Raw genomic sequence first — 27822 nt, forward strand, 5'->3', positions numbered from 1 at the left:
TCCGGGAAGATCCCACATGCCACGGAGCGGCTGGGCCCGTGAGCCATGGCCGCTGAGCCTGCGCGTCCGGAGCCTGTGCTCTGCAACGGGAGAGGCCACAACAGTGAGAGGCCTGCAAAACAAACAAACAAAAAGCATCCCACGGCAAAATGCTCATTAGTGGTCCTAAGACCAGAAAGAGGCTTGGGCATCATCTTGTTAATCTCATTCACTTACAGATGGAGAAGCCGAGGCCCAGCACGCACGCTGCTCGTCTATGCCTCCTGACTCCTGATTTGGCACTGCCTTCGTGTCTCCCTGCCTGGAGACCCTGGATTTCATCACTGCAAGTGTTGGACTCCTAGAGAGAGGTGACATTTGTGAAGGTGGTGATCCTTTTCCTTGCTTTGCTGCCTACTTAGAAAGCGTCAAATAGGAAATTGTTCAAGGTGGTGAAAAAAGAGCAGCCAGGGGTCTCCCTTGACACATACACCGTGTTCCAGCAGGCAGCAAGCTCTTACAGCAGAACAAAACTCTGTTTTTGCATGAGTATGCATGTAGCGAGAAGAAGGGCCTCATCACATACATAAATAACTCAGTGAGAGAAGCTTTCTCTCCCAGGTAACCCACGCAGCAGCATGGCCTTTCGCGGATATCGAGGTGGTCCAGGGAAGCTATTCACACTGCCTTAGTCATCCCTGCACCTGGAGAGTCTCAATGTATTACAAAACTGCCCAGTGAAAAAAATAGCACACCTCTGTCAAAAAAAGAATGAAAACAAACAGTTTAAAAACACCGGTGGGGGGGCTTCCCTGGTGGCGCAGTGGTTGAGAGTCCACCTGCCGATGCAGGGGACGTGGGTTCGTGCCCCGGTCCGGGAGGATCCCACATGCCGCGGAGCAGCTAGGCCTGTGAGCCATGGCCGCTGAGCCTGAGCGTCCGGAGCCTGCGCTCCGCAGCGGGAGAGGCCACAACAGTGAGAGGCTGGCGTACCGCAAACAAACAAACAAACAAAAACACCGGTGGATTTTTAGAATTCACTTTGATACTTCGTTTCCTTTCCCTTTTTGTCTCTCTCAGTCAGGAGAAACTTGACATCAACAATTCCCATGCTGTACTTTTTAGATCAAATGGTTTATCAAATCACACCTCCCTCCTCACTTGGTATCTAGACGCAGTCAGGGGAGCCCTGGGAAGCAATTTCTTAAGGATTTACCTAAATCCTCCCTCGAGGTCTGACAAGGTTGAACAGAAGCATATTGGAATTAAGGTAAGACCTAGATGCTACTGCAGCCCTCACTGTGTTGGATCCAAAGATGACTGGATCTTTTCTAAAGCTTCCATCTCCTGCAGAACGCATTTGTGGAGGTAACAAAAGACTGCTGTAGCCTTGGGGAAACAGACATTTTGCTTTCGGGACGAGTATATGGTATCTGGTTTGAAAACTAGGCTTGCAGTCCCAGTGACGGACAAGGCCTACAGCCACAGAGAATGGCGCTAATGCCCTAGTGGGAACTTGTGAGTTCAGAATTTCAGCCAAAGACTGTTAAGAATCAGATGGATTGAAATGCCTCCCTAGAGCTTCCTTCTCAAGTCACGTGGGTCCTCAACAGAGCCTGGCAAGTGGAAGCCAGCGTGTGGAGCTAAAAAAAAATGAGCAGTGGCCTCAGCAGATTCAGAGCTTGGTGTTGGGGTCTCTGGCAGCTGGCATTTCCAAGATCCACTTAAAAGAATTCAGATTCTAAACGAAAGCTGGCCTTAGACTGTTTCAAGGTGCTGAGGCACTTCCTAAAGCCATGCACACTTCATGCTGAGAGGTCAAGGCCATTAATCTCAGAGATGGAATACAAACTGGTCATAGCAGGAACTGAGGCTTCTGAACAGAACTCTGTACAAAAGCTGGAGTGAATCAAAGGAAAAACAAAAGAGTGAACTTAAACTACACATAGTCCTTAAAAAGAAAGCGTCAAAGAAATCAACAACATTCCCCAAATAGGAAAACAAGAAACTGAAATGAAACTAAGAAGCCCTAAGAGTGTCTTTTCAGTCTGTTTGAGGAACTTCGGAAGTGTGTGCCTACAAGGACATGGGAGAGAAAATCAGCTTTCGACGTCAAAGGTGCCGAGGCCATGAGCTGTTGTAGAGACGGAGAAACTGCATCCTGATGAACGTGACTTTGGGTATTGCTTTTCGGTACCATTCTTGTGTGGAGTGCCCTGGAGTTGCCAAGGTGGTCTGGAGGTGCATGTGCCTGGTCCAGTCTTGGGGCACTCCTCCCTTCCTTCCCCTTGGGTCCTATCATCCCTTTTTCCTATATTCGCCATTTCAAGATTTCACCTCTTCGCAGTCTTGGTCGGTGGAAAGTTCTACATCAGACAGTCCAACCTCCATTGCCATGATCAGCGAGATGTCAGAATCACTGCTTATAGCTGGTTCCTGCTCACCTGGTGGGGGGAAACAGAGTTCACAGTGAACACTGAGCTATGTCTGCAGATGCTGATTATTTCAATACAATTGCCTTTAATAACATTTCATTGAAGCCCAAGAGAAGGTGTTAGGCTACTTCGTAAAAAAAAGAAAAAAAGTCTAGTTAGAGACTTTTCTCGCACTACGTCCCCAAATAAATTCTAAATGGGTCAAGAAGTTAAATGTAAACAAAAGAAACTAATGAAGCCAGAGGAAAATATATCTTATAAGTATATATCTAAGTAGGAAGAAAATGTATCTAACATCTCTAAGTAAGGCAAGAAGTGCTACATGGAAAAGCAATTGAGCAATTCACAGATGAAAAGATTGATAAATGTATATAAAATGCTAAAAATATTTAGAACATGAAACATAAGATCAAAGGTATATGTCACACTGGGAATATCTGCAAAAATTTCACAGAGGATTGTATTCATTTTTTTGTTTTTTTGAACTTTATTATTTTTTTTTATACAGCAGGTTCTTATTAGTTATCCATTTTATACATATTAGTGTATATATGTCAATCCCAATCTCCCAATTCATCACACCACCATTCCCCCCGCCCCCCGCGCCACTTTCCCCCCTTGGTGTCCGTACGTTTGTTCTCTACATCTGTGTCTCAGTTTCTGCCCTGCAAACCAGTTCATCTGTACCATTTTTCTAGCTCCACATATATGTGTTAATATACGATATTTGTTTCTCTCTTTGTGACTTACTTCACTCTGCATGGTAGTCTCTAGATCCGTCCATGTCTCTACAAATGACCCAATTTCGTTCCTTTTTATGGCTGAGTAATATTACACTGTATATACGTACCACATCTTCTTTATCCATTCGTCTGTCGATGGGAATTTAGGTTGCTTCCATGACCTGGCTATTGTAAATAGTGCTGCAAGGAACACTGGGGTGCATATGTCTTTTTGAATTATGGTTTTCTCTGGGTATATGACCAGTAGTGGGATTGCTGGGTCATATGATAATTCTATTTTTAGTTTTTTAAGGAACCTCCATACTGTTCTACATAGTGGCTGTATCAATTTACATTCCCACCAACAGTGCAAGAGGTTCCCTTTTCTCCACGCCCTCTCCAGCATTTGTTGTTTGTAGATTTTCAGATGATGCCCATTCTAACTGGTATGAAGTGATACCTCACTGTAGTTTTGATTTGCATTTCTCTAATAATTAGTGATGTTGAGCAGCTTTTCCTGTGCTTCTTGGCCATCTGTATGTCTTCTTTGCAGAAATGTCTGTTTAGGTCTTCTGCCCATTCTTGGATTGGGTTGTTTGTTTTTTTAATATTGAGCTGCATGAGCTGTTTATATATTTTGGAGGTTAATCCTTTGTCCGATGATTCATTTGCAAATATTTTCTCCCATTTTGAGGGTTGTCTTTTTGTCTTGTTTATGGTTTCCTTGCTGTGCAAAAGCTTTTAAGTTTCATTAGGTCCCATTTGTTTATTTTTATTTCCATTACTCCAGGAGGTGGATGAAAAAAGATCTTGCTGTGATTTATGTCAAAGAGTGTTCTTCCTAAGTTTTCCTCTAAGAGTTTTATAGTGTCCGGTCTTACATTTAGGTCTCTAATCCATTTTGAGTTTATTTTTGTGTATGGTGTTAGGGAGTGTTCTAGTTTCATTCTTTTACATGTAGCTGTCCAGTTTCCCCAGTACCACTTATTGAAGAGACTGTCTTTTCTCCATTGTATATCCTTGCCTCCTTTGTCATAGATGAGTTGACCATAGGTGTGTGGGTTTACCTCTGGGTTTTCTATCTTGTTCCATTGATCTGTATTTTTCTGTTTTTGTGCCAGTACCATATTGTCTTGATTACTGTAGCTTTGTAATATAGTCTGAAGTCAGGGAGTCTGATTCCTCCAGCTCCGTTTTCTTCCCTCAGGACTGCTTTGGCTATTCGGGGTCTTTTGTGTCACCATACAAACTTTAAGATTTTTTGTTCTAGTTCCGTAAAAAATGCCATTGGTAATTTGATAGGGATTGCATTGAATCTGTAGATTGATTTGGGTAGTGTAGTCATTTTCACAATATTGATTCTTCCAATCCAAGAACATGGTATATCTCTCCATATGTTGATATCATCTTTAATTTCTTTCATCAGTGTCTTATAGTTTTCTGCATACAGGTCTTTTGTCTCCCTCAGTAGGTTTATTCCTAGGTATTTTATTCTTTTTGTTGCAGTGGTAAATGGGAGTGTCTCCTTAATTTCTCTTTCAGATTTTTCATCATTAGTGTATAGGAATGCAAGAGATTTCTGTGCATTAATTTTGTATCCTGCAACTTTACCAAATTCATTGATTAGCTCTAGTAGTTTTCTGGTGGCATCTTTATGATTCTTTATGTATAGTATCATGTCATCTGCAAACAGTGACAGCTTTACTTCTTCTTTTCCAATTTGTATTCCTTTTATTTCTTTTTCTTCTCTGATTGCCCTGGCTAGGACTTCCAAAACTATGTTGAATAATAGTGGTGAGAGTGGACATCTTTGTCTTGTTCCTGATCTTAGAGGAAATGCTTTCAGTTTTTCACCATTGAGGATGATGTTGGCTGTGGGTTTGTCATATATGGCCATTATTATGCTGAGGTAGGCTCCCTCTGTGCCCACTTTCTGGAGAGGTTTTATCATAAATGGGTGTTGAATTTTGTCAAAAGCTTTTTCTGCATCTATTGAGATGATCATATGGTTTTTCTTCTTCAATTTGTTAATATGATGTATCACATTGACTGATTTGCATATATTGAAGAATCCTTGCATCGCTGGGATAAATCCCACTTGATCATGGTGTATGATCGTTTTAATGTGTTGCTGGATTCTGTTTGCTACTATTTTGTTGAGGATTTTTGCATCTATATTCATCAGTGATATTGGTCTGTAATTTTCTTTTTTTGTAGTATCTTTGTCTGGTTTTGGTATCAGGGTGACGGTAGCCTCATAGAATGAGTTTGGGAGTGTTCCTTCCTCTGCAGTTTTTTGGAAGAGTTTGAGAAAGATGGGAGTTAGCTCTTCTCTAAATGTTTGATAGAATTCACCTGTGAAGCCATCTGGTCCTGGACTTTTGTTTGCTGGAAGATTTTTAATCACAGTTTCAGTTTCATCACTTGTGACTGGTCTGTTCCTATTTTCTGTTTCTTCCTGGTTCAGTCTTGGAAGGTTATACCTTTCAAAGAGTTTGTCCATTTCTTCCAGGTTGTCCATTTTATTGGCATAGAGTTGCTTGTAGTAGTCTCTTAGGATGCTTTGTATTTCTGCGGAGTCTGTTGTTAACTTCTCCTTTTTCATTTCTAATTTTAATGATTTGAATCCTCTCCCTCTTTTTCTTGATGAGTCTGGCTAATGGTTTATCAATTTTGTTTATCTTCTCAAAGAACCAGCTTTTATTTTTATTGATCTTTGCTATTGTTTTCTTTTTTTCTATTTCATTTATTTCTGCTCTGATCTTTATGATTTCTTTCCTTCCACTAACTTTGGGTTTTGTTTTTGCTCTTCTTTCTCTAGTTCTTTTAGGTGTAAGGTTAGATTGTTTATTTGAGATGTTTGTTGTTTCTTGAGGTAGGACTGTATTGCTATAAACTTCCCTCTTAGAACTGCTCTTGCTGCATCCCATAGGTTTTGGATTGTCATGTTTTCATTGTCATTTGTCTCTAGGTATTTTTTAATTTCCTCTTTGATTTCTTCAGTGATCTCTTGGTTATTTAGTAATGTGTTGCTTAGCCTCCATGTGTTTGTGTTTTTTATGTTTTTTACCCTGTAATTGATTTCTAATCTCATAGCATTGTGGTCAGAAAAGATGCTTGATATGATTTCAATTTTTTAAGATTTACTGAGGCTTGATTTGTGACCCAAGATGTGATCTATCCTGGAGAATGTTCCATGAGAACTTGAGAAGAAAGTGTAATCTGCTGTTTTTGGATGGAATGTCCTATAAATATCAATTAAATGTCTCTGCTCTATTGTGTCATTTAAAGCTTGTGTTTCCTTCTTAATTTTCTGTTTGGATGATCTGCTCATTGGTGTAAGTGAGGTGTTAAAGTCCCCCACTATTATTGTGTTACTGTCGATTTCCTATTTTATACCTGTTAGCAGTTGACTTATGTATTGAGGTGCTCCTATGTTGGGTGCATATATATTTATAATCATTATATCTTCTTCTTGGATTGATCCCTTGATCATATGTAGTGTCCTTCCTTGTCTCTTGTAACATTCTTTATTTTAAAGTCAATTTTATCTGAAATGAGTATTGCTACTTCAGTTTTCTTTTGATTTCCATTTGCATGGACTATCTTTTTCCATCCCCTCACTTTCAGTCTGTATGTGTCCCTAGGTCTGAAGTGGGTCTCTTGTAGACAGCATATATATGGGTCTTGTTTTTGTATCCATTCAGCAAGCATGTGTCTTTTGGTTGGAGCATTTAATCCATTCACGTTTAAGGTAATTATTGATATGTATGTTCCTATGACCATTTTCTTAACTGTTTTGGGTTTGTAGGTCTTTTCTTCTCTTGTGTTTCCCACTTAGAGAAGTTCCTTTAGCATTTGTTGTAGAGCTGGTTTGGTGGTGCTTAGTTCTCTTAGCTTTTGCTTGTCTGTAAAGCTTTTGATTTCTCCATCAAATCTGAATGAGATCCTTGCTGGGTAGAGTAATCTTGGTTGTAGGTTCTTCCCTTTCATCACTTTAAATATATCGTGCCACTCCCTTCTGGCTTGTAGAGTTTCTGTTGAGAAATCAGCTGTTAACCTTATGGGAGTTCCCTTGTATGTTATTTTTCATTTTTCCCTTGCTGCTTTCAATAATTTTTCTTTGTCTTTAATTTTTGCCAATTTGATTACTATGTGTCTCGGCGTGTTTCTCCTTGGGTTTATCCTGTATGGGACTCTCTGCGCTTCCTGGACTTGGGTGGCTATTTCCTTTCCCATGTTAGGTAAGCTTTTTACTATAATCTCTTCAAATATTTTCTTGGGTCCTTTCTCTCTCTCTTCTCCTTCTGGGACCCCTGTAATGCAAATGTTGTTGCGTTTCATGTTGTCCCAGACGTCTCTTAGGCTGTCTTCATTTCTTTTCATTCTTTTTTCTTTATTCTGTTCTGCAGCAGTGAATTCCACCATTCTGTCTTCCAGGTCACTTATCCATCCTTCTGCCTCAGTTATTCTGCTATTGATTCCTTCTAGTATATTTTTCATTTCAGTTATTGCATTGCTCGTCTGTTTGTTTGTTCTTTAATTCTTCTAGGTCTTCGTTAAAACATTTCTTGCATCTTCTCGATCTTTGCCTCCATTCTTTTTCTGAGGTCCTGGATCATCTTCACTATCATTATTCTGAATTCTTTTTCTGGAAGGTTGCCTATCTCCACTTCATTTAGTTGTTTTTCTGGGGTTTTATCTTGTTCCTTCATCTGGTATATAGCCCTCTGCCTTTTCATCTTGTCTATCTTTCTGTGAATGTGGTTTTTGTTCCACAGGCTGCAGGATTGTAGTTCTTGTTGCTTCTGCTGTCTGCCCTCTGGTGGATGAGGCTATCTAAGAGGCTTGTGCAAGTTTCTTGATGGGAGGGACTGGTGGTAGGTAGAGCTGACTGTTGCTCTGGTGGGCAGAGCTCAGTAAAACTTTAATCTGCTTGTTTGTTGATAGGTGGGGCTGAGTTCCCTCCGTGTTGGTTGTTTGGCCTGAGGCGACACCACACTGGAGCCTGCCTGGGCTCTTTGGTGGGCTAATGGCGGACTCTGGGAGGGCTCATGACAAGGAATAGTTCCCAGAACTTCTGCGGCCAGTGTCCTGTCCTCACGGTGAGACACAGCCACCCCCTGCCTCTGCAGGAGACCCTCTAACACTAGCAGGTAGGTCTGGTTCAGTCTCCTATGGGGTCACTGCTCCTTCCCCTGGGTCCTGATGTGCACACTACTTTGTGTGTGCCCTCCGAGAGTGGAGTCTCTGTTTCCCCCAGTACTGTTGAAGTCCTGCAATCAAATCCCGCTAGCCTTCAAAGTCTGATTCTCTAGGGATTCCTTCTCCCATTGCTGGACTCCCAGGTTGGGAAGCCTGACGTGGGACTCAGAACCTTCACTCCAGTGGGTGGACTTCTGTGGTATAAGTGTTCTCCAGTTTGTGAGTCACCACCCAGCAGTTATGGGATTTGATTTTATTGTGATTGCACCCCTCCTACCATCACATTGTGGCTTCTCCTTTGTCTTTGGTTGTGGGGTATCTTTTTGGGTGCATTCCAGTGTCTTCCTGTCGATGACTGTTCAGCAGTTAGTTGTGATTCCAGTGCTCTTGCAAGAGGGAGTGAGAGCACGTCCTCTTACTCCGCCATCTTGAACCAATCTTTGAGGACTGTATTCTTAACAGAGAGCTTTTAAATAAATAAGAAAAACTAAGATTCCAACAGAAAAATTGGTAAAGGTTACTGTTATACAGTTCACAAAAAATGTAATATAAATGGACAATAAATATCAGGTAAAAAGAAGCTATTCTTATTTTTTATGAAATATTCACTCTTTAAAAAAGAGTGTATTACAGTTAAGGGTACATTGAGGTAGGTATTTTGATCAACTGCACTCACAACTGTGAAATTTTCACTCAGTAATTTCATTTCCAGAATGCATTATAGAGAAATTATCAGAGATGCAAAACTATTCATTTAAGCATTATTTATAGCAGCAAAACATTGCAAGAAGCCCAACAGTAAATAATATCTCAGTAAACTATATTTCTTCTAAAGGACAATCTTCTGGTTATAATCACTAAAGTGGTGTTTCCAGAGAGTTTGTAGTGCAGTGAAATCGACCGAGAAAGTTAAGTAGAAGCAAGAAAACCAAAAATGTTAATAAGAGTTGTCTCAAGTTTTAGTGTTTATAATTATTTTCTTTTCTTTAAAAAAATTTAGTTTTACTCCTAACCATTCTTCAATGAACAGATATCATTCATTCACTCAAGACATAATTATTGAGTCCCTCCTTTGTGCTAAGGCTTATGCTAACTGTAGGGATATAGGTGAGAGCGAGGCAGTTCCAGACCTCAAGGAGCTTACTGTCCAGTAGACAGGCAGACCATTTACTTGTCAATTACCACCCGACAGGACAAGCACTTTGCTGGAAGATGTACCGGTTTTATAGGAGCAGGTAATGGGGCTACATAACCATTTAGTGAATCAAAGAAGGCTTCCCACAGGCTGCAATATCTAAACTGAGTCCTATAGGATAACTTGTATTTTAGCCAGATGAATGAGAAAGATGAATCTTTTAAGCACTAGCAATGGCATGCACAGATGGCTGTAGGTGATAGGGAGCCTTGTGCAGACGGACATCAGACTGTATTTAAATATGACTGGGATGCAGAGGCAAGCTAGGGAGGCTGGGGAGCTCAGCTGCCTGTAAGGCAGCTTTAAAACCAGAAGATCTTGTATGTTCCATTACCCTGCAGAAGAAGTACGCAATTAAAAGACCAACAAAACATTTAAGTGCTAAAGAATGCGGATGGTTATAATACACTTTTGCTCTCATAATCATTGATATAATTTATTTCATGTTGAAGTGCAGTTAAGAAAAATATATGAGTTTCATGATGGGTAGTGAATTCTTCAGATGTTTAAAAGGAGGCAGACAGAGAACTAACAAAGAGTTACGGTCTTAGAATCAGTTTTAGAGAAATGAGGTATTCCACAGGGATATACCTAAAGACTGAGATCTAAAATGTTTCCCAGACCCAAAAGTGCATGAGGTTCGTAGAAGTGTAGACAGATCAATGGGTAGAATAAAACTTTGGAAGCAGATCTTGGAAGATAGAAGTACAGTATTTAGTCTTTGAAAATGGTGACATTCAACAAAAATTCAATAAAACTAGTCATTTAGAAAAAGGTGAAACTGGATTCCTGCCTCATACTGTATACATTCTAGGCTGGCTAACTATCTGTGTCTATATCTGTATCCACATCCATATCTCTATCTGTATCTATACCTGTACGTATAGCCCATCTTTATTTTGTGTGTGTGGTACTTCCTTCCCATTTATCCTCCTCTCCAGAGCCATCTGGTACCTTCCATCCCTGACCTTTGGGGAATTCTTTGATGCAGACTAGGATGGCCCTCCCCTTCCTGCTTCGCACTTGTTTTCTCTGCAGGGCTGTGGCTTGCTGTTGTGTAGGCTGCACTCAGCACCACCTGGAGGAAGCTTTCACTCTGGAGGCTGAGTGAGCAGTGGGCACTGAATTTCAGCTGGATATAACCTGCATAGCCAGGGAAATGACCTCGCTCTGATTTTTAGGTCCACTAGGTCAATGACCCCTTATTTTTTTCCCAGTTGCCCAAATTTTGCCTTTGTCTCTTTTTACATTTTCCCTGTCCATGTTGGTCTATGCCTTACAAACATCCCTTTGCTATAGTTTTTGTGGGGTTTTAGGAGTGGCTGGAAGTAATTTCATGTGTTCAATCCACTCTTTTTACTCAGTGCTCTCTGTAAGCATCACTTTTACAATGAGAAAATTATACACTGAAAATTATACTTATGAGATCTGGGATCCTATCTTACTTTAGGAGACGGTATTCTAGTCTCGGCTATAAGTAACTACACATGTTACTTGGTATAAGTCACTTTCTCCTTTAGGACTAGAGTTTAAATGTCTATAAAATGAGAGTTTGTTCTAGATATCTTAGAGTCCTTTCCAGTTGTTACAGTTTATTCATGTATATGCTGATGCCAATCTAGCACAGTTCCTCATACATGGCAGGTGCTCAATAAATAATTATTTAATAGAATTACCGGTGAGAAAGAGTTGTGTTTCTTTTGTCATAACCCTTCAACATGTTGCTTTCTATTAAAATGTTTTTTCCTTGATCAAAAAGAAGGTTTGCTAGTGTATATTTAGTACAAGTATGTACTAAATGGGAGAAATCACTACTTTGAGGTGTAAAGAAACCTGAAATATTCTTATTCCTGGAGATAAAAAATGAGGGTCAAAGATATGGAAGCAACCTAAGTGTCCATCGATAGCTGAATAGATAAAGAAGATGTGGTATATATACATATATACGTACAATGGAATACTACTCAGCTATAAAAAAGAATGAAATTTTGCCACTTGCAGCAACATGGATAGACTGGGAGGGTGTTATGCTAAGTGAAACAAGTCAGACAGAGAAAGACAAATACTGTATGATATCACTTATATGTGGAATCTAAAAAATACAACAAAACTAGTGAATACAACAAAAAAGGAAGCAGACTCACAGATAAAACAAACTAGTGGTTACCAGTGGGGGGAGGGGGAGGGTCATGATGTGGGGGGAGTGGGAGGCACAAACTACTGGGTGTAAGACAGGCTACAAGGATGTATTGTACGACACAAGGGAATATGGCCAATATTTTGTAATACCTGTAAATGGAGTGTAACCTTTAAAAATTATATAAAAAATTTTAAAAATGAGGGCTGTACTGTAGAGATATATTCTCTCCCTTCCTTTCCCCCTTCACCTGCCCCTCTTTCTCCTTCTCCTTCTTGTTCTTTTGGGCAATAGTCCATGAACCAATTTAGTTCACAAGAAGCCAAAAATGACCGCTCACAAGTAAACTATAAGTCAACGGAAGAGCTCACCATGGAGTGATCTTATAGCTTTCATATGGAGCTAGTACAAAAGGAAGCACAGATGAGAGTTGACTTGTGTAGAGATAGCTTACTGTACCTGCAGCTTTTCACCTACACTCCTATCTTCTCAGCCACCAGCCTCAGCAGATTTCAAGGATTCATTCTCAGCGTGGTGTTTTCTAAATCGGAATGTGTGAATTGAAAGAGAAAAGGGCTGTGGGGACTGCTATAACTATGGGCTGTTGAATTCATGGGGCTATTTTGGAAATTGTCCTGCACTGCTCTAGGCAAAGATGAATTCAAACCAATAAAAATAGAGATTTTCCAAAAATGGTGCAATTTTCATGATGTGACATTGCATCAGTCACAATATCTAATCATTTTCCATGCCAAAACTTAAAAAAATGATCTGAAGACATCTGAAATTATTCTTTACTCTGTCCTGTGTTTTTAATTGAACTCGGTTTGCTCCATATATATATATATATTTTTAGAAGATGCTGGGCGTAGGAGTTTATTAATTAATTAATTTATTTTTGCTGTGTTGCATCTTTCGTTTCTGTGAGAGGGCTTTCTCTAGTTGTGGCAAGTGGGGGCCACTCTTCATCGCCGTGCGCGGGCCTCTCACTATTGTGGCCTCTCCTGTTGCGGAGCACAGGCTCCAGATGTGCAGGCTCAGTAGTTGTGGCTCACGGGCCTAGCTGCTCCATGGCATGTGGGATCTTCCCAGACCAGGGCTCGAACCCATGTCCCCTGCATTAGCAGGCAGATTCTCAACCACTGCACCACCAGGGAAGCCCTGCTCCATAATTTTTAAAAGCAGGGTTTTATCCTTTAATCAAGGCAGATGTTTTACTTTGAGGCCAAAATAATACAAATAAAAATGTTGACACTAAAACATTTAGAAGGTTCTCTGTAGGCGGTACTAACTGAGGAGTGTAAAGTAACAATTAACAATAATATAAATGTTCACCGAATTTTATCTTCTTCCCTGAAAAAGCTAATATAAAATGAATGCAAAAATAACATTGGCCTTTACTGAATTCTCACAATAACCCTTTGATGTGGGTATTATTATTCCTATTTCACAAACAAAAAAGAAGCCTTAGTCCCTTTGACACAGTAGTATAATACCTACTTGACACACTTTCCTCTCTTGGTTTCATGCATTGTAAGGACATTGAGAGAATTTAAACAGGGAGTAATATGATCTGCTTAATATTTTAAAGGAGCACTCTTGCTGTTACGTGAAGAATAGATTGGTAGGTCAAGGGTGGAGATAATCCAGAAGAAACCACGGCAGCAAAACAGATGAAGCATGGTGGTGGCTTGTTGTAATAGGAATGGAGGTAAGAGGACAAATTGAAGTGATAGTTTATTTTTTACTACTTTTTTATTTTTATACAACTTTAAAGGTTACTTTCCATTTACAGTTATTACAAAATAATGGCTGTATTCCCTGTGTTGTGCAGTACATCCTTGAGCCTATCTTATACCCAGCAGTTTGTGCCTCAATCCCCCACCCCTAAATTGCCCTTTAACCCCATCCCCACTGGTAAGCACTACTTTGTTCTCTATGAGTCTGCTTCTTTTACGTTTTATTTACTTCAGCATAGAGAAGGTATTTTGGTGGATTTAAAGACTGATCCCAAGTATCTAATGCTCCGTCTTGAATCTCTTTATCACAATGTTAGAAAGCACCTGATTAGATGGTGAGCAGAAAACACTGTTTTAAATGGAGCTTTGTGACCGATTTTGTTGATCCATAACTACTGCTGTCACATATTTCCACATTTAATTCTAAGTAAAATCCATCAGTAGGCTAACTGTGGTTAACCCCAAAATTCTTAGTGGCGGGATTTGTTTTTATTAATTCCATTTAGTCCATAAGTAATTAATATCTTTGGTTTATTCCTTTCCTCTTTAATACATAAAGTGTTACCTAAAGAGTCACAGGTTTCCCTTTGTGAAATGGACATTGCAGTTGTAGTTCTGCTGGGGGTTTGATATAACTGTCTATAACAGTGGGGCTGGATGACTTAAAGTTCCTTCCAACCTGAGATCTGGCCTGTCCTGTCTTGGGCACATCGGGCCTATCTTACTTCGCTGGCTCAGGGCCACCCATTGTCAACATTCCCATTTCAGAATCCCACCGCACTCTTTCAGAAGTAGGAGGCACTTGGGCTTCCCTGGTGGCGCAGTGGTTGAGAGTCCGCCTGCCGATGCAGGGGACACGGGTTCGTGCCCCGGTCCGGGAAGATCCCACATGCCGCGGAGCGGCTGGGCCCGTGAGCCATGGCCGCTGAGCCTGCGCGTCCGGAGCCTGTGCTCCACAACGGGAGAGGCCACAACAGTGAGAGGCCCGCGTACCGCAAAAAAAAAAAAAAAAAAAAAAAAAAAAAGAAGTAGGAGGCACTTGGTAAATGTTTGTAGCAGTGAAATTGAATTGAAGTCCCTCTGTGGACACACAGGGTGTCAAGTTTTATATTTTATTAACTAATAACAATATTAGTGCTTATTGTTAGTAATATGCCAGGGACTATGCTAAGTACTTTAAATAGATTGAATATTCACAATTAACCTATGACATAGGAAGAATTATTATTTCTATTTTCAGGTGATAAAACTAAGGCTCGGAAAGGTACATGGCAGTAAGAGTTGGATCCAGAATTTACACGAAGGCCTGTCTGACACCAGCGTCCACAAACTGGACCATGTCTGTACTTCAGAGTTGAGCTTCTTAGCCTGAGGATTAGTGTGGACTTCTGGAGGAGTCCAGGTACTCAAAATCACATACACACTCCTGTGGTTATGTGCATTTATGCATTTTTCTGGTGAGAGGGTTTACTTTTACCAGATTCTTACAGAAACCACAAAAGGCTGAGAAGCATTCACTTAAGAGGTTTTCCATCCTGGGTAAGTTGAAGAACACATTGCTGCCTGCAACAAGAGTGGCTTGGCTTCTTATAAAAAAAAATGCATCTTTTGGTTTACATTTCACTGACCATGTGTTTTACTAACTTGACAGGACACTTGTCATATGAAGTCACCGCTTCCCTACTTAATTGTTTCTATATGATGGTTATTCACAGCTAAAGCAGACAATTATCCATCCCGGAATGAGGTTTGATATTTACTCTCCTGCCTGACTTATGAAAGGAGGCATAGAGCCGTAGCAGGCTGGAATAAGTCCCGTTCTGTTAGGAATGAACAAACATTGCCCTCAGAGTAAGTGTTCTCTGTGTCGAGAGAAAATAAGGGGGGGGATGAACATAATCCCCCAGGTGTCCTGATTCTCCACTGGCTTGATGTTCACACGCAGGGAACTGTTCTGCATCACATGAAAGCTTATTTTTCCCCATGTACTTGAAAAATACGTTTTCAAGGAAAAAAAGCATCCTTCTCTGTTGCTACTGATGCTTATCTTTTTGAAAATAGGACATTTCCGATCACCCTGTATTATACAAAAGCACCACAGGGGAGACATACAACCAGACTGGCTGCCTTATAATATCGCTGTCTTTTCATTTCTTTTCAGAATGAAGGTTTTTTAGGGTTGGAGCACTGCTTATATACTCCCTGTCGTAATCTAAGCGGGAAAGTTAGTTTGATTTCAAACGCAGAGTGTTTCCAATAAGGAAATGTATTCCTTTCACATGTGTTCCTTGCTTTTCTCTCTTTTGCTTAACAAGAATTTCTGGGGAGATAAACTTCCAGTTTCATTTAAATTTTCCCTCTTATGAGTGGCTTCTGCTGTGAGAATGGTAGGCCTTTGTGTCACTTGCTTCAGAGGCTGTGCAATCATAATAGCTGGAGTGCAGGACTGCTTCCTATGTTCCAGGCGTTGTTCTAAGCAATTACACGTTACATATGTCATCCTTACAAGAATGCTGTGGAGTAGGTGGATGATTACCCCAACGACTGCTTCCCATTTTGCAGGTGAAGTCAACTTGTCCACGGTCAAAAACACAGAAAGAGGCAGAAATGGAATCCTGACCCAACAGCCAGTGCTGTTGACAGCTATGCTATTCTGCAATGGCACAGCTGCTAGATTTCTATTTGCTGCTAGGTTGTTCCTAAAGACAATGCTTGGTCACCTTAGAGAACCAAGCATTCCAGGCTTACAATATAAATTCATCCACTTGGCCAAGTGACTCCTAGAATTGTTCAGATATAACTGGCACTTTTGCCTTTTTAAATGCTTGCTCCATAATTATAGACATGGCGAGCTCAAATCAGGAAAATTCTTTTTCACCTGGGGACGTTTAAAGCCTTGTTCTTATTCTGACTTGGTAAAGGAGAACTCCCTGGAAATTTGGATATTAAATAAGATCATAAGTTAGGATTTCACTCTCTGCTTTTATCTCTTCATCATCGGTTTTCTTTCCCTGTGACGCTTCACCCAGCAGGAGAAAGATTTTCTCCAACTGCTCAAACTCCTTATGATTTCATTAACAATTCTTTCATTGAGTAATTCCTTACTAAGAGCAAAAAGAAGGGATAATGTGATTTTTTTGCATTAGTTTTACATTAGTTTTTGCAGGAAAGAAGGCAAAATCTAGTGAACATTTATGTTGTTAATAGCTATTTTACAATTCCTAATTAGTACTACCCACGTAAAACCTTAAGCATTAAGCATAGTATCTGGTATATGGAAGGCTCTTGATAAATGTGAATATGATTGGAATGAAAAAAGAATAAAAAAGGGAATGCTACCAGATGGATTTAGAGAGATAGGCAGATACCATGCAGATATCCATTTCTGCAATTGTATAAAATTATCTATAGACTTCATTTATTCATTCATCAACTTATTTACCACTTATTTATTCAATAGGAATTTATTGAACATTTATTAGGTACACAGCACCATCGATGACCTTTGGAGGAAAAAAAAGATAAACTAAACACAGTCTCTGCTTTTAAACTCAATTTGATCTAGTAAAAGAAATCAGACGTGTGTCTACATAAGCTTAATAAAGGATGATATATGCTAAAAGAGAGGTATAAATAAAATGCAAACGAAACAGAAAGGTGAGGCAAATTTCACCTCCAACTGGGTAACCCAGAGGGTTCATGAAGTAGGTTACATGTAAACCAGTGGTGAGATCTGCTTAGCACTGGAAGTATGGAGATGATGGGAGGTGGCATTTCTTCCAGGAGAACCAGCTTGACTAGTTATCATCAGAGCACATTACAAGGCAGGTGGATGGTTTGATCTGGCTGTAGCTTAGGATATGGAGAACCACAGCAAAGTGCCAGATCTGCTCCGTAGGTACTGCGCCCCCTTTCTGTCCTCTGTGCTCTCGTTTCATAGGGAGCTAGAAGGCTGGGAACTGCATTTCCCAGACTCCTTTGCCAGCTGGCTTTCTCCTAGGTCCTGCCGAGGAGATTGGAAGGTGGGAGGAAGAGGGAGGTTTTTATGCTCTGGTTCAGGCAGGTCCCTGTGGGGTCCAGAAGTGGTGACAGTGCTTTCAGTAGAATCAGGAGACGAGGATCCTGATCACCTACTCAGTGCTGGCGGTCTCCCCAGGAGAAGCAAGACAGCTCCGGCAACATCAGAATAGTGGAAGCGTGCTCAGGAGCTCTGGGTAACACCCTCTTGCTCCTCCAGTCTTCCAAACTGGTTTTTTTTTTTTCTTTTTTTTACATCTTTATTGGAGTATAATTGCTTTACAATGGTGTGTTAGTTTCTGCTTTATAACAAAGTGAATCAGTTATACATATACATATGTTCCCACATCTCTTCCCTCTTGCGTCTCCCTCCCACCCTCCCTATCCCACCCCTCTAGGTGGTCACAAAGCACCAAGCTGATCTCCCTGTGCTATGCGGCTGCTCCCCACTAGCTAGCTATTTTACGCCAAACTGTTTTTTTAAGTCAACTTTATTGAATCATAGTTTTGATGAGCTTTGAGGGACGTAATGCACGGATGTACTCTTGCAACCACCTTTACTATCCTGATGGTGTTTATTTGAAATGTTAAACATTTCTATTTCCCCCAAAGCTTTTTCATGTCCTTTTATAGTCATTCCCTCCCCCTGTCCCTGGACCCAGCTAACACCTGATCTGCTTTTCTTTTTATAACTCTTATCAGTGTTTTTCAACATTGGTATAATTGATATTCGGGGCTGGAGAATTCTTCCTCGTAGGGGGGATGTCCTGGGAATTGCAGGATGATTCGTAGTATTCTTGGTCTCTATCCACTGAATGCCAATAGTGCTACCCCCTCCGCAGCTATGACAATCAGAAAGTCTCCAGACGTTGCCAAATGCCCCCCGGAGGGGCAAAATCACCCCCAGTGGAGAATTATGGCTCTAGATTAAGATGAATTTTCTATAATTTTATACACATGCAGTTTTACAGTATGTACTCTTTTGTGTCTGGTTTCCTTCACTCAGTATACTCATTGTGAAATCTATCCATGATGTTGCCTATATCAATAGTTCACTCCTGTTTATTGCTGAACAGTGATCCACCATGTGTATATATCACATTTTGCTTATCCATTCATAAACTGATGAACATTTGCGTTATTTCCAGTTATTGACTAATGTAAATAAAGCTGCCATGAACATTTGTGTGCAAGTCTTTTTGAGGGCATACATTTTCATTTCTCTTGGGTAAATACCTAGAAGTGCACTGCTGGGTCCATATGGTGGGTATATGTAACTATATAAGAAACAGTCAATTTTTTTTTTTCTGGTGGCAAAAAACCACAGCACATTAAATTCACTCTCAAAACAACTTCCAAGTACACAGTACAATATTGTTGACCACATGCACATTGTTGTGCCACAGATGCCCAGGACACCACCATCCTGCATGATTCCTGCAAGATAAGGGTCCAACTTCTTTCTTTTGCATATGGATTTCCAGTTTTCCCAACACCATTTGTCAAGAAGACTATCCTTCCCCATTGTGTGGTCTTGGCACCCTTGTCACAGAGCATTTGACCATATATGTGAGGGTTTATTTCTGGGCTTACTATTCTGTTTCATTGGTCTATGTGTCTTTGTGCCATTTCTACCCTCTTCTGATTATGGTAGCTTTGTAATATACTTTGAAATCAGGAAGTGTGAGATCTCTAACTTTGTTCTTCTTTCTCAGGATTGTTTTGGCTATTCAGGGTCTTCTGAGATTCCATATGAAGTTTAGGATTTTTTCTTTTTTTTTACTTCTGCAAAAAATGCCATTGGGATTTTGATAGGGATTGCATTGAATCTATAGATTGCTCTGGGTAGTAGGAACATTTAACAATATTAAGTCTTCCAATCCACAAATAGGGGATGGCTTTCTATTTATTTGTGTCTTTTAAATTTCTTTCAGCAATGTTTTCTCGTTTTTAGTGTACAAGTCTTCCGTCTCCTCAGTTAAGTTTACTCCTAAATACTTTATTCTTTTTGATGTTATTGTAAATGAGATTGTTTTCTTAATCTCCCTTTAAGGTTATTCACTGTTAGTCTTTGGAAAATCAACTGGTTTTTGTGTGTTCTGTCAAATGCTTTTTCTGCATCAATTGAGATGATATTATTTTCATCCTTTGTTCTACTAAAGTGGTGTATCACATGCTGAGATCTATGACCCGTTTTGAGTTAATTTTATTTTTCATTATTCTTATTATTTTTTAAACTTATTTTTAAATTTATTTTTGGCTGCGTTGAGTCTTCGTTGCTGGGTGTGGGCTTTCTCTAGTTGCGGCGAGCAGGGGTTACACTTTCTTGTGGTGCGCGGGCTTCTCACTGCGGTGGCTTCTCTTGTTGCAGAGCACGGGCTCTAGGCAAGTGGGATTCAGTAGTTGTGCCATTTGGGCTCAGTGGTTGTGGCCCATGGGCTCTGGAGCGCAGGCTCAGTAATTGTGGCACATGGGCTCAGTTGTTCCGTGGCATGTGGGATCTTCCCAGACCAGGGATTGAACCCGTGTCCCCTGCACTGGCAGGCAGATTCTTAACCACTGTGCCACCAGGGAAGTTCCTCGAGTTAATTTTATATATGGTGCAAGATAAAGGCTAGTGTTTATGTTCTCCTGATATCTTTGTAATCAATTTCTTGCATTACATTCCCCTATTTTGAAACACTTAGAGAGATTTCCACTTTCCTGACTGGTCTCACTGTCAGGCATGGGGTTGGAGAGGTAGGCTGTACGAAAATAGAAGAGTGATTTGAATTCCAGGCTGAAGTGTCATGACCTTAACGTACCTGGATTATATTATGTTTGTGCATAAAAAGTACTTGCTTAAAGGAACTGGTGAAAATAAACAACTTCAGTTTCCTTATCAGTAAAATAGTGATAATAGTATTTCTGTAGCTGTAACGAGACCTGGTGTGTCTGTATGTACACACACCCACATAGTGCTTCACTTCACAGTGCGTTTGGCACATGGTGTACCAGATAACAGGGAGCTATTATTGTATTTAGTACATTTACTGAGAACTGCTTTATTTCTATCCCATTAAGCCTCTTGACTTCCTTCTTTGTCTATCAAGGTCCTGATGGACAAAGGGTGTCCTTTCTTTCCCTGGCCACTACCTCACTGTTTCTGTAATGTTCTATTTCTTCAGTGGGATTCGATGTAGGTTGATGCATCAACATTTCATAAAGAGCTCATTTGCCATGTGACAGCCTTATCCCTCCTGCCGGTACAAGTGTCGCCCTGTTACAAGATAGTCCAACATAAGAGCAAGAAGAAACTAGAGAACAGGCTCTGATGGAAACCCAAGGTCTAGTTTAAAGTTCAAGCTGCAGAACATAGCAAAGTAGGGGATCCTTTACATCACTCCGGAAGGGGCTGGGGAGGGGAGGACAGAAACAGGAACACGGTTTCTTACACATACGTTTTTTAAAAGAAAGAAGCATTTTCAACAGTGAAACTGCTGAAATACAAGTCCTCAAGAAGAGCTTAAGCAAATTATAAGGTAAATAAACAGCTCAGCACTGAACTAGAGACACAACACTGCCATGAGCACACTGGAGTCCTGTATGCAGGCATCATTTTACATCAACCTGTTCTACTACCACAATCGATATAAGGTTTTTAACATAGTTATTGTTTCTGACCATTCTGACCACCTACTTCCCCATAAAACACATGGAGAAGCCTGTTTAAAAAACATCGACTGCAAGTCATTTGTTTAGAAGAACCCCAGACTGCTTCCAATGCCTCCAATAAATACTGCATAATTCACTTCTGGCTGGTTTGAGAACAGGTCACCACCTGGTGTTTTGGGGCGGGAGGGGGTGGGTTCAAAGTGGTGGCACTAATAAGCCCTCGAGAACTGCCAGACACACTCTTAGCTAAAGAAAAGCGGCCTGATGTTTTGACCCAGAGCATGAGCAGGTATCGCAACAATAACTTACTGTGATTCACCTAGATGGATGTGTTTATATGCCTTCCTGGAAAACCTAATGGATTCTATCTGCAGCTTCTAATAGCAAAAGCCGTGGGCCACTCATGCATGCTATCTAATCATAACCTAACCCATTCGTCTGGCTCACAGGATGCAATTTCTAGCTCTTTGTGTTTAGAACAAAACTCAGAATTTTAATCAATATTTGGCCATGCAATGGGAATCCCTTGGCATGAGTTTAGGGTGAGAATAAAGGAGATACAAATGAGGTAAGCTGTTCAACAAGGGTCGTAAAAGGGCAGAGGGAATAAGGGGGGGACATTAAGCTGGCCGGGCATTGATATGGCAGGGGGGCAACAAAGGTGGGAGGTGTGGGTGGGTACCAGTGCTGGTAGAAGATGGTAGGTTTGGGTCGGAAATACTCTAACACACTTTTTCACAGCTCTTATTATTTTATCACCACCACCATCATCATCCATTACGTTTGCTTTTAGTTTATAATGTCTGTCCCACCTTTGAGTGTGTCTTACCGCAGGCTGCCTGAATCTCAGAAAGGCTAAGCCGCTCTCTCAGGGTCTCCTGAAGAGCCAGGAAGTGGCCGACCTGGGACTTGAACACAGCTCTCCCACTCCCGCTCTGGTGGTTTTTATGGTGCTCCACGAAGCCCTAGGGGTCTGCAGTGGGGGGAATCGGGGAGGCTGGATGATGAGGTTGATGATGATGAAGTTGACGACAGAAACTAGAATAAGGACAGCTGAAGCAGTTCTTCCCAAACCCATCTACCCCCCCACCACTCCCCTAGCAGTGTAGCGATATTCAAAGGCAGATGACTAATTACTAGTGCAATGAATCTTCACTGAAATCATTTGTTAAACCCTCTCATTTATTTCATTAATCTGATCTTCATTGCCTTTGCTCCTGTGATCTCTATTTTCTGGAAAACCAAACCAAACCAAAACAAAACTCTGGTAGCTATAATTAACTTCACCAAATCATCTTCTTAAGGTGATCCAACGAGTGAGGGGGAAGTACCTGAACTTCACTAGATTCTGTGCTGGGCACTTTTCACTTATTTGCTCAAAAAAACCAAAGAGTTTAAACGTACATCTTCACTGCATCTGAAATGGACACCCATATGGAACTGTACACACAAAAGGGTTTGGCTACTAAAAACCCAAATAAAAAAGAAGGGTGTGGCCAAGTTCGGCCCTCCCCACAATGGCAGTTTGCATCCTAACTCGGTCTCTAGTAAGTGGGGGAGGGGCTCTGGGTGACCGTCCTCCTGGCCCCTGATGGTTTCTTCCCACTGCGGAGGGGTGCAGGCACAGGTTGGTGGGTTCTGTTGCCCACCACAATCCCCCCTTTCTCTGAAGAGCACCTGTAATCCAGAATACTCCTGATACCTGATTAACAGCACTGCCTTACATCATTATTTAAATAAATATCCATCCATCGATGATTTTCTCTTACCTAGAGCAGACTGTTAGCTCTAAGAGGGCAGGGACTTGTTTTGCATAGATACTACCAAACCTCCATCCTCCACACTACGCAAATAAAAGAAATATAATGGTTATCACCTAAATGTATCGAATAAACGAATGGGAAGATCTGAAGAAATCATGTTTTCTTAAAAATAATTTCATTTTTATTTTATTTTTATTTATTTATTTATTTTGGCTGCAGAGTTTGTGGGATCTTAGTTCCCCGACCAGGGATCAAACCCACACCCTCGGCAGTGAAAGCGCAGCATCCTAACCGGGGAATTCCCTCATGTTGGTTTTTTAAAGGCTAAAAACATTGGGGAGGGAGATTCCTACTCTTCTGATTTCAATGCTGCGTGGAATACATTCCACTAAGGCATCAGGCGAGCCCACAGCATAGGCTAAGGAAAACAAGATCTAGACCTCACAGCAAGGAAACCAAGGGATTCATTTGTTAATATGGACCAGGAATCTAATTTTTGCTCTCCCCAACTCTTCCACCTTAGTCGGTATTTTCTGGTTTCTTATTTCTCTTTAATGGTTTCGAATTATACTCAGCACCTCCCTGAGAAGAAAGGCCCCCTCTGTAGATTTCTGTCCCCGTGGCTGGCATAGGTAGGGGTGTGGCCAAGCCGGCTGTTTTGCCAGCAGCTTGTTAACCTTGAAAATGAGAGCTGAAAAGGTACCATTTATAGTTGGACAATTGTGACTGGGTCAACGTATTTACCATAAACACAGAATCAGGAAAATGAAAACCCAGCAGTGTTCTAGTATGAAGGATGAAACAGCTAAGACAGGGGTATTTCATTCTAATCTTTTTGCGGTACGCGGGCCTCTCACTGTCGTGGCCTCTCCCGTTGCGGAGCACAGGCTCCGGACGCGCAGGCTCAGCGGCCATGGCTCACGGGCCCAGCCACTCCGCGGCATGTGGGATCTTCCCGTGCCGGCGCACGAACCCGTGTCCCCTGCTTCGGCAGGCGGACTCTCAACCACTGCGCCACCAGGGAAGCCCCATCCTAATATTCTTAAATATGTATTCAAAGGCCAAATGCCCTGAACAAGCTTGTCGGGAGTTTCTGGAATTTAACATGGGGGTTAAGGTCTTAGTATATCCCCACACCAGCCTGACAGGGCTCATTCCTTCCTCTCTTTTGTAAACTAATGAAAGCTATACAAATCCCTTATGCAGACAAAGCCTTTAGCAGATCTGGCAAATGAGACCTATTTTTATAAAAGAGCACTTGGCAAAGTAACGTCTACTTTGTACACATCTGTTTTACATCTGTTAGAATCGAAATTTCTTCAGAGGAGGGGCAATTTTATCCTAGCTCAAAATAAGCATTAATAAATATTACACTAAATTGCTAACATCATTGGCAAATGGTTTCATTTAATTAATAAAACAGAGATGAACCTCTGGTGAGGTCTTCTAGATAGTTTAAAAGTATTTTACAATGTCTCTTCCCCCCAGTTATTCTTAATATGTTTTGTGATTTTGCACAATAGAAAGTCATTTCAACATGTGGCCCATGTAGATTCTGAATTTTGAATGTTTAAAAGAATTATGCTGCTGCTTTTTGGAATGATTATTGATGTTTATAATGTATCTCCCCCGACTTTTTTTTTTTACTCCATGGTTGGTTTACATATTTGTCTGGGACAGAGCTCCTGCCTAACTCCCTTTGATTGCTACAGGCTGCGTTTATCATTTTGCTAATGTTTCCCAGTAGCACACGACCAATGAACATTTTGAACTTGTATTTTTAAAGACTGTGGAGCCACAAGAATAGCCCACATCCCAAATAGGAGGTGCTCTACTGCTGGAAAGATCTTACCATTTCATTTCTTTTCCTGCTTTTCCTGCTTGCAAATATTTTATATTACTTTGCCAGAAGAAGAGCTGCCTGAGACTATTTCTAAACTCTCCTGTAATGTGGGGTGCTTTATCAAGAAAGTTGACATTTTACAATTATAAGGTAAATAAACAGCTCAGCGCTAAACTAGAGGCACAACACTGCCATGAGCACATTGGAGTCCCGTATGCAGGCATCAGTTTACATCAACCTGTTCTACTACCACAATCGTTTTAAGGTTTTTAACATAGTTATTGTTTCTGACCATTCTGACCACCTACTTCCCCATAAAACACATGGTACAGAGTGGTTAAAAAATTCATAAATCCCCAAATCTCATGTAACACACTCATCTGATGCTGAGCTAAGTCTCCATGGATACCAAGGGAGCATCTTCAATTCCAGGGAGGTCCCAGGGAGAGCAGACTCCCACCCCTGGGATCTGCAAGCCTGGCAAAAAGCAGAGAGGGTCCTTTGTTGGTATTGTTCCTTAACCCACTAAGTCCCAGGCTTCCTTTGGTTTCTTCCACTCCCCCTAAGAAAAAATCTTCTGTAGAGGGACCAGGGGATGTGGACAGAGTGAGAGCTGGTTGGGATTTCTGAGACTCTTTGAGCATTTTCCCCTCAAAACATCGTTGACTGTAATTCCAGTATCGGGGTGGACACATTTTTCCCTTTTACAGCTGCATTTTTAGGGACAGGGCTTCTCTAGGAGGAAGGATGCATATGTAGTCACTGAGAGAACCCTGGAGGCGGAAGATGAGCAGATCGTAAGTACAGACTTGCAGTGCCATAACGGCAAAGTCCCACCAATATGTCTCGGAGGATAAAAACTCTAAGAAATTAGCTATATACATTATGAGGATTAAGTCGCGGTTCCATACATTCCATAATTGTCATTGTTCATCAAGACAGAAAAATAAAAGCAAAGAAAGATAGAGTTCCTACCATTATTACCTCCTTCCAAGTGTTAAGCTCCCCAAATATATTTTTGACACTGTATCTTTGGTGCAAATTAATGCCACTCAGCAGCTACCAACTAATTAGAACGATTTTGCAGATCTTAGCTGCCAAGAACCCAAAGGAACTATAAAATGTAACCTTGTTGCCTTATCCTTTTCCATTTAGCAGTAATTTTATGACACTAAAGACCTCTTTCTTCAGTAAAATTACATATCTGAGAAACCCAATTGTGATTCTTTTCAGATTCATCTTTTGCTCTATTGGATCAAGGACTTGCTTTAGTATCTCAAATTGTTAAAGCATTTTCTCTACAGAAAACAATTCCTTTTACCAGTAGGCGATTCTTATGCTCATAATGTAAATGAATGCCCCCATCACAGCCTGTAGGTCACACATCAGGTACACAATGTTTCATGAGCAAAGGAGCAGTTATTACAACAAAAAGACAATGGCCTCTGCCACCTATAGCAATGTTGGCTGCTAGGATTAAACCTCCATCAAAATCACAAACAAGGCAGGACTGAAAAAAAAATGTGCTTGTATTTTCTACGGAGTTTCTTTTGGCCTTGGGATCAATGTGACTGGGGCCAGTGGTCATCTTTATCACAGGCAGGGATAGACAGCGTGGGATCTATGAAGAAGGATCCAACCGAGGACCAGTCACACAAAACCGCACTATTACGTTCAGTTGGGAAATTCACAAAGCTGAATCAACAAGAAAGAGGCGAAGTGAGTTGGGTTGAAGAGAATGTTCCAACTCCAGTGCCCCTGAATGAAACTAATATCAGGGTAGATACAGACCACATTTAAATGGACTGTAGGGATACGACAACACGTCAGATGTGTGAGTCGTCCAAGTTCTGTCCTGCTTGGGCGGGCATTCTGGGATAGAGGCACATGTTTTCAAACTCTGGGTTTAGAAAGAATCGCGTAGGAAGCCTGGCGAGAATGACAGGTCTCAGCTCACCCCTGGAAATTGTCATTTAGCAGATCTGGGGTGGGGCCTGGGGTCTGCACTGTAATTATTATAGCCCAGGTAGGGGATCAGACCACACTTGAGAAGCTTCATTGTGTGGGAAGGAGCCTGGGCTTTGTAGAGGGATAAGAGCTCTCACGCCAGCCTGCCATCTACTCCACGTAAGACTTTTGATGAGGTTCTCGCACCGCTCTCCACTTCAGTTTCCTATATGTAAAGGAGTGATAGTAATTGTAAAGGTTAAATAAAATATGTAAAGGGAGTACTCTGCAAGATCCTTGGCCCATGGTATATGCTTAATAGTGTCTGAGTTCCCTCTGCCTCTTCCTCTGCCCCACAGATAATGAGAAAGAACGTTTTTCGAATGCTTTTAATGAACCAGAGGCTTTTCTAAGGCATTTTCATTACATCTAATCCCATGAGGTAGGTGTTCTTATTACTCCATTTTACGGGTGAGAAATAGAGACCAGAGAGGTTGAGCGACTGGCCCACGGTTACCCAGGCAGCAGGTGTCAGGGCCAGCCGTGACGTAGCTCTACTGCTGAGACCTTACGTTATTTTCAGGGGTATAAATTAGGGACGGGAAATTTCAAAGCCTCTCTCTGCTGTCTCATGAAGACCCACCCTTCACTTCCCAGCAGCTTTACCATCCGGCCATGTTCCTGATGCCTCGCCAGCTGAAGATGACATGCTCAGCGTGGACACAGGCACCCACAATTGTGATTTAGCTGTCAAGTGTGTCGTTCTATTGTAGGGCACAGGTGCTGGGAATCACTGTACCTCAAACTAGGAACTGGCTTATTTGTAGGGGTGCGTTTCCTTTTCCCAGATATTAGACAGCCTTTAGGTCTATTAAAGAAACAAAAACCTATATAAATTTGGGGAGCTGTTCCCTTTCTGACGAGCTAAGTTGGAACCATGGTTTCATTTCCAGGAGGAATAAATTGAGCCATTTCCAGAAACTCCCATTACCTCTGCTGAGACGTGGTTAACTACTGTGACACAAAGCTGCTGGTACTGAGCTGGATATATGTGCACATGTATGCCATCTAAACACAGAGACGTGTACGTGTGTGTAACCACTGTTTAGGCACTCTGCACGCTACATCTGATATGCAGGTATGAACGTGTGTATACGTGTGTGAGTGTGTGTAGAGGTAGGTGCAG

General features: G+C 41.2%; 1 protein-coding gene across 3 annotated transcripts in view; it reads right to left on the reverse strand.

The window, feature by feature from the left end:
* RNF150 (ring finger protein 150) overlaps nucleotides 1–27822 on the reverse strand; it is a 286828-nt gene that overhangs the window by 49324 nt on the left and 209682 nt on the right. For 2 of the 3 annotated variants that reach the window (XR_009540245.1, XR_009540246.1), the window contains exon 7: nucleotides 217–2423. Coding sequence is in view for 1 of the 3 variants with exons in the window: in XM_060147682.1 (XP_060003665.1) it covers nucleotides 2305–2423 (119 nt within the window). In the remaining 2 variants the exon portion in view is untranslated. Of the gene's footprint in view, nucleotides 1–122; nucleotides 2424–27822 lie in introns of those variants that run through there. The other variant, XM_060147682.1, reaches the window with a different exon arrangement.

This window comes from Lagenorhynchus albirostris, chromosome 4, assembly GCF_949774975.1.
Source record: "Lagenorhynchus albirostris chromosome 4, mLagAlb1.1, whole genome shotgun sequence".
In the NCBI taxonomy this organism is placed as follows: Eukaryota; Metazoa; Chordata; class Mammalia; order Artiodactyla; family Delphinidae; genus Lagenorhynchus; species Lagenorhynchus albirostris.